This window comes from Capsaspora owczarzaki (assembly GCF_000151315.2).
Source record: "Capsaspora owczarzaki ATCC 30864 unplaced genomic scaffold supercont2.27, whole genome shotgun sequence".
Lineage (NCBI taxonomy): Eukaryota > Filasterea > Ministeriida > Capsasporidae > Capsaspora > Capsaspora owczarzaki.
Window position 1 is genome coordinate 955 of NW_011887318.1, and position 10,790 is coordinate 11,744.

Sequence of the window (10,790 nt, forward strand, 5' to 3'; positions counted from 1 at the left end):
GCTTCGTGAACACGCGCGAGTAGTAGGCGACCGGGTGCAGACCGTCGCCGGACTCCGACCTCTGCATCAGCACACCACCCAACGCGAGATCTGACGCATCCGAGAAAATCTCAAACGGCCGCGACGTGTCGGGGTACGCCAGCACCGGCGCCTGGACGAGCGCCTGCTGGATCGCGCGGAACGACTTCTCGCACTCTGCCGACCAGACGAATGGGACATTCTTCCGCGTCAGCATCGTCATCGGGCGCGCCAGCTCGGCATAGTTCGGCACATGACGCCTCATGAAGGACGCGAGGCCGTTGACCTCACGCACACCAGTCGCGTCCGTCGGCGGCTTCCAGTTGAGGACCGCCTGCACCTTGCGAGGATCCACCGCCACTCCGGCTTCGCTGACCCGCCGCCCCAAGAAGTCGACACTCGACGTGCCAAACACGCACTTCTTCAAGGAGACGTACAGGTCAAACTCCCTCAGCCGAGCCAGCATCTGCTTCACGTGGAGCTCGTGCTCCTCCGGCGTCTTGGAGAACACAATAATGTCGTCAAAGTACCCTCCAGCGAAAGCGGAGAGCGGGCCCATGACCTCATTAATCAGACGCTGGAACATCGCCGGCGCGTTGACCAACCCGAAACACATGACCCTGTGTTGGTACAGCTTGCCGTCGCACGGGAACGCCGTGTATTTCTCACTGTCGGCGCTCAATCTCACTTGCCAGAACGCGCTCGTGAGATCAAACTTGCTGAAAATTTTCGCGCCCTTCAGCTTGTCAATCAGCGCCAAGGCATCAGGCGACGGGTACCGATCCCTGATCGTCGCCTCATTCAGACGCCGGGAGTCCATACAGACGCGCCAGCCATCACCCTTCTTGACGAACATGGGCTGGGAGCAGAACGCGGACTCGGACTCCACAATCATGCCAGTCTTCAGGCCGTCCTCCACGTACTTCCTCAGAGCTTCCTCCTTGCTACGGCCAAACTTGCGGTTCGGGTCGCACCTGAGCTGCTTGGACGGGTCAATACGGATCACCGCATCAAAACCAGGTCGGCTCACGGGCAACTTCTTGGGTCCGCTCGGCTCAAAACGATCAGCGAACTCTGCGTACGCCTCGGGCAAAACCACCTCCAGCGCATCGGCCGCCGCGACCAAGCGCACAAACATACGCCGCTTCTGTCGCTTCCGACGTCGCCGGAACGCCACCACTGACGACGGCAACCTCGCCTCCGACGCTTCCCGCTGGATCGCCACCGGCGCTGGCTTGGTCCCTGTCACCACCGGCTTCGCCTCTTCCGCTGCTGCCGCCGGCTTGGCCTCTGTCGCCGTCGCCGGCTCGGCCTCTGTCGCCACCGCTGGCTGAGCCTCGCCCTGCGCCGGCTTGGCCTGTGTCGCCGGCTTAGTCTCGTCCTGAGCCTCCGTCTCTTGCGCCACCGCCGGCTTAGCCTCGTCCCGCGCCACTTGCGCCACCGCCGGCTTAGCCTCGTTCTGCACGTCCGCCGCTTTCGCCACCACCGCGGGCGCAGCCTCGTCCTGCTGCACCACGCCAATGACGCCCGAGCCCAGACTGCCCTTGCCTCTGACACGAACCGGCTTCATGCTCTCGAACCGCACCGTCCGAGTCGCCAGATCGATGACAGGATTTGCCGCCGCCAGCACATCCATGCCCAACAGGAGCGGCACCACCGGCCCATCCAGGATCATCGCTTGGACCCACAACTGCCGGCCCGCCAAAGTAACTCGCAGCGCCACGCCCTCGCGCACCTTCATCTCCTCTTTCGTCACTGTCCTCAACTTGATCATTGGAACTGGAAATGAGGGGGCACGAAGTGTATTTGCTACAGCACGGCTCACAAATGTGGCGACCGATCCAGTGTCAATAAGAGCTTGCACCTGCATCGCGGTATCAGAAGAACCCGCGCACGCGACTTGCACCTGCTGTGTCAACGCTTCGTATCGCCCGACTCCTACCGCGTTCAGGGGGAGTCGGGCTGGGCTTTTCCCTGCGCGGCTTCACCTTGAACTGCCGCCACCGCCGGGGCCTGACCGCATGTCTTCCTGAGATGGGTTCCGGAGCCACAGCGGAAACAAAGGTGCTCACGGCGACGTCTCTCGAGCTCCTCCGCCGACAAGTTGTACTTGGCCGCCATAGCCTCCGCGAACGCCACCGCCGCCACCACGCTGGTCTGCTGCTTCTGCGGCTGGGAAGGCTGCTGCTTCGGTTGAGCCGCACGCTGACCATAGAACGACGCCTTGTAGCTCGGCTGCGGCTGCGGTTGAGGCGGCGCCGCTGTGACCTTTCGGCTCTCCCACTCCTGCATCGCCCACAGGCTCGCCATGAGCTCAGACGGCGGGAGATTCTCGGATATATTTTCCATCCGCGCGAACTGGTAGACTTCGAGAGACATGGCGGCCCAGATAGCCTTCGCGATCTCGCTCTCTGACAGACCCGACACCTCCGCATACTTGTCGAGGACCGTCTGGATCTCCAACACCGACAGCTTGCTCATGTTGATAATCGCCTTCATCGCAGTGGGACGCTCGTTGGGGTCGCCGAAACGGAGCCGGAGCCGATCGCAGAGCTCCTGGTGCGAGAGCCTCCACCACTTGTCGCTACCAGAGGCGAACCAATCGGCGGCCGACCCGACCAAGGTGAGAGACAGGATCTCGTTCCATCTCTCCTCTGGAAAGTACGATCGGTAACGCTTCAAGTCCTTCTCGTATTGGGTCAGCTTTGCCGCCGTGCCGTCGAACGAGGGAGCTAGCAGCTTGGGCGCCTTGGCGGGCTGCCAGTCGACTGCCTGCGGACGGGGTGCGGGCTGGTGGACCGCCGGGGTTGAGACCGCTGGCGGTGGGACTGACGATGACGAAGCCAGCTTTTGCGGCTCGACGTCCGTTTCAGTTTTGATCACGCCGCCTTGACCCTGGTGCGTTTTCGTCAGATCCTTCAGATCTTCATCCTGTTGAGGTGTCTCCTCATCGTTCTTGGAGTCTCCTTCCAGCTCAGAGTTCTCGAGCTCCAAAGCAGCGAGCTGCGCCCGAAGAAGCGCGATCTTCTCTTTTCTCGCAGCCGTCTGTTGCCTCGTGTTTGCCGCGGGGCCCGTGCTTGCCTCAGCGCTAGTCGAAGCGCTGGTTGGATCGGTTACAACAGACATCGGGTGACTGTAGTCAGAGTCTGCAATGTGTAAGACCTTGGTAGGGTTAGCCAGGCAATGTTGTTGTAAAGTGTTTTATTTCACTTTGCAGACTGAACTGCAATTCCAAATGCATGCAAACAAACAATACAAAGACATCAACGCCGAGTCTTCTTAGCAAAGAACGACCCAGTCGGGACCGCAGAGCCTGCGGGTCCTGACAATGTGAATGTCACCTTTGTTCTGGAAAATCAGAGGAGGGGAAGTGGTTTGGGAAACCATGGTAAAACCGTGCGAAATTCACCTTTGAGCTCGATTTGCGCAAAAACGAGCGCGATGACGTATACTTTTTATTGCAGATTCGGAATCAGCGCATTTCATAGGTGTAAGTACATATCTTAGATCTTTTGGAAAACGTGGTTCCAAATTTGGAAGGCAACCTAACACTTAACTCGGGGCCAGCTTTTAACCCTAACCCTAACCCTAACCATACCCTAACCCTTCAACTTGCCACGTGAGCACATTGGTTATCAAACCGTGGGGCACTTTCCTTTTTCGGAATTATGCACCCGCAGGCGTTACACTATTGATTTCAGATTCTGTTTCAGCCCAGTTTTGGCTTTCGCTTCTTGGCGCTTTGTTTTTGGAACACTTTTGCCAAGTTTGGACCGAATCTCATCACGATGATATAGACCGTTAAATACGGATTCGGAATCAGCGCATTTTTTTGATCAAAATGTCCACCTCGCTTTTTTCGAAAACTGATGTGGGGGAGAGGATTTGTGGCAACATTGCATAAAACACACATTCAAAGTCGATTTGCACAAAAACGAGAACGATGAGGTGCACTTTTTATTGCAGATTTGGAATCAGCTAATTTTGTAGATCACAATGGTCATGAAACTTGTTCTGTAAAATGGGGGGGGGAAGAAATGGATTGTCAACAAAAGTGCACCAATTGCTAAGTTCACCTTTGAGGTTGATTTGCGCCAAACGGAGGCCGAAAAAGTACACATTATATTGTAGATTCGGAGTCAGCGCGTTTTCTAGATGAATATGAATGCGAACTTTTTTTGCAAAACGAGACAGAAATTGTGGCAAAAGCGGAAAATTCACCTTTCGGGTCGATTAACACGAAAACGAGTCCGACGACGCATACCTCTCAATACAGATTCAAAACCGCCGTGAGTCTTCTTTTGTTGGTTGAAAAATTGCATAGCAATTTGGGACGACTCCTGGTAATACCTTCCAGCCCTCTTCACCAACATTTCTCCCCCCCCCCTCCTCTCCGCGTCATTTCGATGACGAGTCATTTGCTGTTGTCTGTTACAGCTTGGTTCATGCTGCGCGTCCCACAAGCACCTTCTGGACACGCAGTTGCGTTTGTCCGCTTCATGGAACCCTCGCGAATCACTGGAACCGCAACTCGAATTGACTTTCGGACGAAGCTTTATGCTTCACACTGATCACCTCCCCGCCGCGACACACTCGCTATGTCATGTTGTTGGTTTGGCTATTTCAGGTTGCTAGTTGCGACCCACAGGCATTTCTAGACGCGCCTCGGCGCGTCAGCCGTTCGCGGAACCAACTTTGAAACCGCTGGAGAACCGAACTAACCACAAACCGACATCGTCGCTTCCCTGTCTCCTCCCGCCCTTCTTCAATGGATATAAATTTCCCAAGGCCTGTAGTGCACGAGCATACAGGCTCGCTAATGCTATGTCATATGACCAGACATGGCTCTCTGCCAATTTTGTGTCTCCAAGCTCCTTACACCCATGTCCATGCTCCCGCTCCTTTCTCCGTGGTTTTTGAGCATTTTGATGCTTTTCCACTCTCTCCTCCCAATAAACTTAATACAAAAAAAAAACCGCCGTACGTTGTAGTTTAACATGGCCATGAAACTTGTGATGTAAAATCAGAGGGGAAGAAAGGTATTGTGAAAACAGCGAAAATAATGTGCAATTTTCACCATTTTTGGCGATTCGCACGAAAACTAGACCGATAAGATGTACTTTTGATTACAGATTCGGAATCAGCGCATTTTTTAGAACAAAATGTTCAGCTTAGAATTTTTGGCAATTTTGGAAGGACCCTAACCCCTTAACCGGGAGGCAACTTTTAACCTTGACCCTAACCCTGTTTGTCATTCTTTTTGTATGTTTCCTTTCATTTTCTTGTCGCTCGTTGTATTGTTTGATGGATTATCACTTAGCATCCTTTCATTGCTTTTCGCCCCATGGTTTTGTTTGTTACCCTTGTGGCTGATTTCTTTTTGATTGTTTTGCTGGTTTGTATGGTTTCTGGCTTTTTGTTGGCTTTGATTTTTTCAATTTTGTTCGATTTCGCCCCATTCTTCGTTCGCGCACGACTTTTGCTGCTGGGCGATTTGCCAGTTGTTTGTTTCTGTTCTTCCTCGACATGACATTTCGCCTTTTTTCTTTCTTTTCCAGTTTCTGCTGTCATCGCTTGCTCTCAACCCGAACACTTTGGTTCGGCGCTTTTCGTTTGATTCTTGTTTGTTGCGTTGGTTGTCCGAGCGCAGCTAGAACGACTGTTTTTCCCCAGGAACGCTTAACTTCCCTTGTTCGCTTGCTTCTCGTACGCTGTTTTCGTGTTGGCGCATTCTTCATGCATTTTGCTTTCCTTGTCACGTGAGTGTCACAATGCTCCCATGGTTCCTTAACGTTTTCACTTTATTCAAATATTTGCTTCTTCATCGTCCGCTGGCGACTTTACATCGATCCAATCTTCTCTGTCTGCAATTCCGAGCAGAAGCTTTTGTAGCTCCTGCTCTTTTGCAGCGCGTAGTTGTCTTTCGTCAGCGAGCTCCAGTTTTGCGGCTGCGAGCTCCAGCTTTGCGGCTCCGTGCTCCAGCTTTGCGGCTGCGTGCTCCAGCTTTGCGGCTGCGAGCTCCTGATCCTTCACCGCGAGCTCCTGCTCCTTCATTGCGAGCTTCTGCCGTTCGTCAGCGAGCTCATGATTTTTGGTCGCGAGCTCTTGATCTTTGGCAGCCAACTCGGAGCGCAATTGCTGATTTTCAGTTGCAAGAGTGACGGGACTCTGAGGCACAATGCTTGCGGCGGCTGTAGCGGCATTCAGCGCCGACGTGGCGGGCGACGGCTCTTTCTTGGGTTGGACTCTGTTCAACAATAGTTTCAGCCAATGCATCTAACCGTTGTGTTGCGCATTTTTCTTCTTGCGAATACTCAGAGTCTTACCTCATGTTCTTACAGGTAGTGCCTTTATTGCCCGTTTGTGTCAGTGCATCGATTGCACCTCGGGACAAGAAGTTCCCGCCCAACCTGATGTCGTCGGATGATTCATAGCATGAGTCTCGTGACCGTCCGAGCATTTTCCGCAATCAATTCTTACTCAAGCTTCTTTAGTGTCTTGTTGACTTTGAGCGCCTCGACAATCGATGGAACTGCGGCATCGCCTATTTCATTGTGCCACAGACTGTCCGTCCCGTCCCATCAGTGAGCCACTCTTGCTGTCTCTCTCCTGTAGTCACCCACGCGCGCTTTAGTGGCAGTGTCTTACAAGAGCTCAGTCAGCGTTGTGTTCACTTTGAGTGCCTCAGCAATCGCTTGCGTTCCGGCAACTCCAATCTGATCGCCGCTCAGACTGTTCATCCCCTCCATCAGTCAGTACACGCATTGCCTTGTGCTGGAATCATTCACTCACATGCTTCAGTCAAAGGGAAGCGACTTACTCGAGGTAAGTCAACGTCATGTTCGCCTTGAGAAGCTCCGCAATTGCCTGAGCGCCGGCATCGCCAATGTAATTCCATCCGAGACTGCCCATCCGCTCTACTCTTAGTGCCTTTTGTTGAATAGTCCCTCACTCCCGTATATCCGTCCGACTGAGATGCCTTACGTGAGCAAAGTCAGCCTGGTGTTCACTTTGAGTGTCTCAGCAATCGCGCGCGCTCCAACTTCGCCAATCCGATTTGTGTCCAGACTGTCCGTACAATCCATCGATCAGCACTCTGAATGCTCTGCTGGATCACAAGCACAAGCACAAGTGACTTACTTGAGTTCAGTCACCCTCGTGTTCACTTTGAGTGCCTCAGCAATCGCCAGTGCTTCAGCGTCGCCGAGCTTTCTGCCAGACAGACTGTTCCTCCATTTCGTCAGTGCACTCCCTGCCACATGGATTGCAGTAAACTCAACTTCTTACCTGACATAGTTGGGCTCATTCGTGACTTCGTCATACAGCTCGCGCTGTCTCTGATTCATATTCGCATACGTCAGCATCATTCGAAGTGTGGTAAATGAAAACAGCGAAAAACAAAGACTGAACAACCTCAAAGCGACCCAATCCCGGTGCGCATTGGCTCGTTCCAGGTCCGTGCTCGGCATTCATGGTCATGGTTGGTGAGCAACTTTAGTCGAAAAGTGGACGTGCATTGGCGTGTAGTGTCCTGGCGGACCAGCAACCAATCACATCTCAAAGCAAACAAAGCCAGAATAAGAAAGCATGATTGAAAATTCGGCTAAGATCGTCCAAAAGCCAATGGAAGGAGATGAGTTTCACAGTCGGAGCGAAGAGCCAATCTGAAACTCGATGCAATCATCAGCAGTGGCGAAGTCCCGCTCGTCATTTCCCTCAATTAACAAAGTTTGACCGCCAGGAGTGGTCTTGGTTCTCAAGCTGTACCATTGCAAGAGAAAGTCTGCCGAGATCCCATTTCTCCGATACCACGCTGCATCCAAGACGTGATTGACGAGAATGGTGGCTGTTCTGAATACTAAAGTGGAGCTGGCTTGATTTGGTTGATTCTTTGCGTGACTCGCGTTGAATTTTGTACTTTCGAGCATGCAGTAAAAATTGACAATGTCAACAGCATTCCACACTCATGTTGTTTGACTGTTGAACAAGCATCTCTCTACTCACGCTTTGTCACGTTTTACGAGGGCGGCAGAAGTGTGGTGAGCGATAATGACATGCAATCTTGCAGTGCAAGGAGCGGTTTCAAGGAACTGTCATCTGGAAGCCTTGAGCGAATTGCTCCAGGTCGCCGCGGTGCATCACCCACGAAAGCGGTGGCGGATTTGCAATCGTCACTCGAGACGCCAACATGACTCCGACAAGAATCACAGTGTCTTCTTCCATGACACACTTTCGGGCGAGTTCCTTCCGAGCATTCGTTTCCAGCCGCTCAATCTCGTCTTGGGTGGTGAGACGAAGAGACTCATGATGCTTTACTTGCAGTCCAAGGACTGCCGGACGCAGTTTGCCGCTAGTCTGCAATCACATTTTGCCAACAACCGTGAGTAAGGATCGAAATCACAAAAGGGCGGTCGGGTTTGGCAACTTACTTTCTCGACGACTTGAGCATGCATGTAAAAGTCAATAGCCGGCTCAATGTGAGTCGCGAGCGTACATTCAGCATTGTCGAGCTTCATCATGCACTCCAGGTCTTCCCTCCAATTGCTCAGTGGCAACCGAAGTTGGAGTTCCTCACATCCCGCACCAAACTTGACGCCAGGTAGCAGCCGACTCAGCGGTACATCAATGTGAGCCGGCAGCTGTGGTGCACCAGTCTGGTCTGATGCGTCAAGCTGTTTTGAAGCGTCAAGCTTCTTTGAAACGCCAAGCTTTGAACTGTCAAGCTGCTTCGAAGCGTCAGCATGATCCAGCAGTGCTTTGGCGACAAGTACAATCAATCGCAAGTTGAAAAGGATGGCCACAGTATGCTCCCACGCAACTGCAGTATGATAATAATACGAGAAGTGACGGTCCAGCCAGCGCTGAAGTCCATCGACAAGGACGTAGGCGCAGCGCACAATTTGTTCGAGCGAGTCACATGTCGGTGAGGCGTCACCCGAACGCAGATCTGCAAACACTCAACGAGCACGTCAACTTGTCGTTTCTCGTGTCACAGAAGCAATTCCCCTAATTCTCACCAAGTTTTATCTTGTCGTGCAAATTGAACTGCAACGACCCTCTGTTGTCTTTCTCGCACGCTGTTGTTTGTCATCAATAAGACGGAAGGAGTCAACACAACAATCAGTCAAGTCCAGCATCTTGAAGTGTGACAACCAGCCAACTGACCGACGAAAGCACATCCTGTGTCAATCCAAGAGCGAGTTCGGGCGTCCAGACTTGAAGGGTTGATCGAGAACGCGTCGAACGCACAGAAGTGCACGAGTTCGATAAACGTGCGGGTATTCAGACAGAGTTTAGCCGCCGCGCCGCTTGCCATCACACCAAGAACCTTCTCAATGTGGCATGGTATGCCACCGGAAGGATGCAACTGGCTCTCGAGGTTTGCATCCACGCGCTTGGGTTCAGGCACCCCCTCCTCATCCAAGTCAAACTTGCTTGAAGTTGAGGTTTGAGAGTGGAACGACTCAATCAGGCCAGTGGTGAGTTCGTCGGACAAAGTGCCAGCGTAAAGCACAAAGAGTCGCGCTGCGGGGCGCTTAACGGCAGCCTTGAGTGACGCGAGAGTCTTGTCCAGCAGCCGACGTTGACGTTGAGCGTTGTGCCAGCTCGAAAAGCCAAGCAACTGTTGAATTCCGTCAACAGCGATGGCAAGCCACGGCAGTTGATCATGACTCGTGGGCTGCTGACTGTCGTTACGAGCCGAGTACTCAAACTCTTGGATGAACTGGAGCGTAGCAGCGACCTGGAAGCTGCCAGTTTGTTCAAAGTTGTCCTGAAAAAACCTCGGGGGAATTTCAAAGTAGGCAGCCAGCAGGCGAGTCGACAGGGCATGCTCCGGGTTGGCTTGCTTGAGAACTGTCCAGTCGTTCGCAGAGTCGAAACCGGAAGGACCGTCGAAAGAGACGGATAAGCACAACAGATTGTTTCTTCCGTAACGATCTCTGTTACGATGAGCTGCCGGGGCAATTTGATGCACAAACGCGTCACACAGACACGAGTTCCCTGTACCAGGGATTGTGGCAGCAAGAAACGACCGATGTTCAAGTGGATCGGTGTCGTTTGCGAGCGTCTTTTTCATCCGTTTCAGCAGCAGCGCCTCGATGATGGAGGAGGAGGAGGTTTCCTTCTGTCGTGTGCAGAGCAACAACATTAGACAAACGTCACAATTCGGTCATCTAGCTCGACTAGAAACGTACGTTTTTTGGTTGCTTTCGCTCCAATGTGATCAGGCCACGGAGCGAATCGCGGATCAAGGCTGGCGTGCTTTTCAGGTCTCCTGTTGTTCCAGCATGCGTTCATGAGCGCACACACACACACACACACACACACACACACACACACACACACACACACACACACACACACACACACACACACACACACACACACACACACACACACACACACACACACACACACACACGTACCATTGCGACTGGACAGAATAGAAGCCAGCCAAGCCCAAGCTGTCGCCAAAACCGGCTGGGTTTCGTTGCCCTCATCGCCGTCCTCATCGTTGCTTTGCTGTTGAGAACAAAAAATTCAAGGTAAGAACAATGGCTGCCATCGTCACAGGCTGTCAAAGCATGGCACCACTGCGGTGAAAAATTTCAAGCACATAAGGTCGGCAAAAGCAAAAAAAAAAACAACCACAAACAAAATGGCGCGCAACTGCCGAGACACCAGTAAGAGCAAAGTTTGCTCGCCCCTCACGACTCTCGCCACTCCCGCCACTCCCCGGCAGCACAGAACCAGTTCGTTCAGAGAGTTCA

At 52.8% G+C, this 10,790-nt stretch overlaps 3 protein-coding genes across 3 annotated transcripts in view; all 3 read right to left on the bottom strand.

Moving 5' to 3' along the window:
- Positions 1 to 1,156, bottom strand: part of CAOG_09214 (hypothetical protein) — a gene marked incomplete at both ends in the record, with an annotated part of 2,110 nt that extends 954 nt beyond the window's left edge. The window contains one exon of the mRNA XM_011272626.1: positions 12 to 1,156. Coding sequence (XP_011270928.1) covers positions 12 to 1,156 — 1,145 coding nt within the window. The remainder of the gene's footprint in view (positions 1 to 11) is intronic.
- A 4,667-nt stretch (positions 1,157 to 5,823) lies between these two features.
- CAOG_09215 (hypothetical protein) lies at positions 5,824 to 7,497 on the bottom strand (the record flags this gene model as incomplete). The annotated part of the gene is made up of 9 exons (XM_011272627.1): positions 5,824 to 6,265; positions 6,345 to 6,428; positions 6,499 to 6,582; positions 6,667 to 6,750; positions 6,839 to 6,922; positions 7,003 to 7,086; positions 7,159 to 7,230; positions 7,306 to 7,355; positions 7,432 to 7,497. 9 exons carry the CDS (start codon positions 7,495 to 7,497, stop codon positions 5,824 to 5,826), a joined length of 1,050 nt encoding a protein of 349 aa, XP_011270929.1.
- Positions 7,498 to 8,100: 603 nt separating this feature from the next.
- CAOG_09216 (hypothetical protein) lies at positions 8,101 to 9,873 on the bottom strand (the record flags this gene model as incomplete). The annotated part of the gene is made up of 3 exons (XM_011272628.1): positions 8,101 to 8,373; positions 8,448 to 8,836; positions 9,268 to 9,873. Coding segments are annotated over 3 exons (1,268 nt in total), but the record flags the coding sequence as incomplete, so codon positions are not given.
- Positions 9,874 to 10,790: the final 917 nt, after the last annotated feature.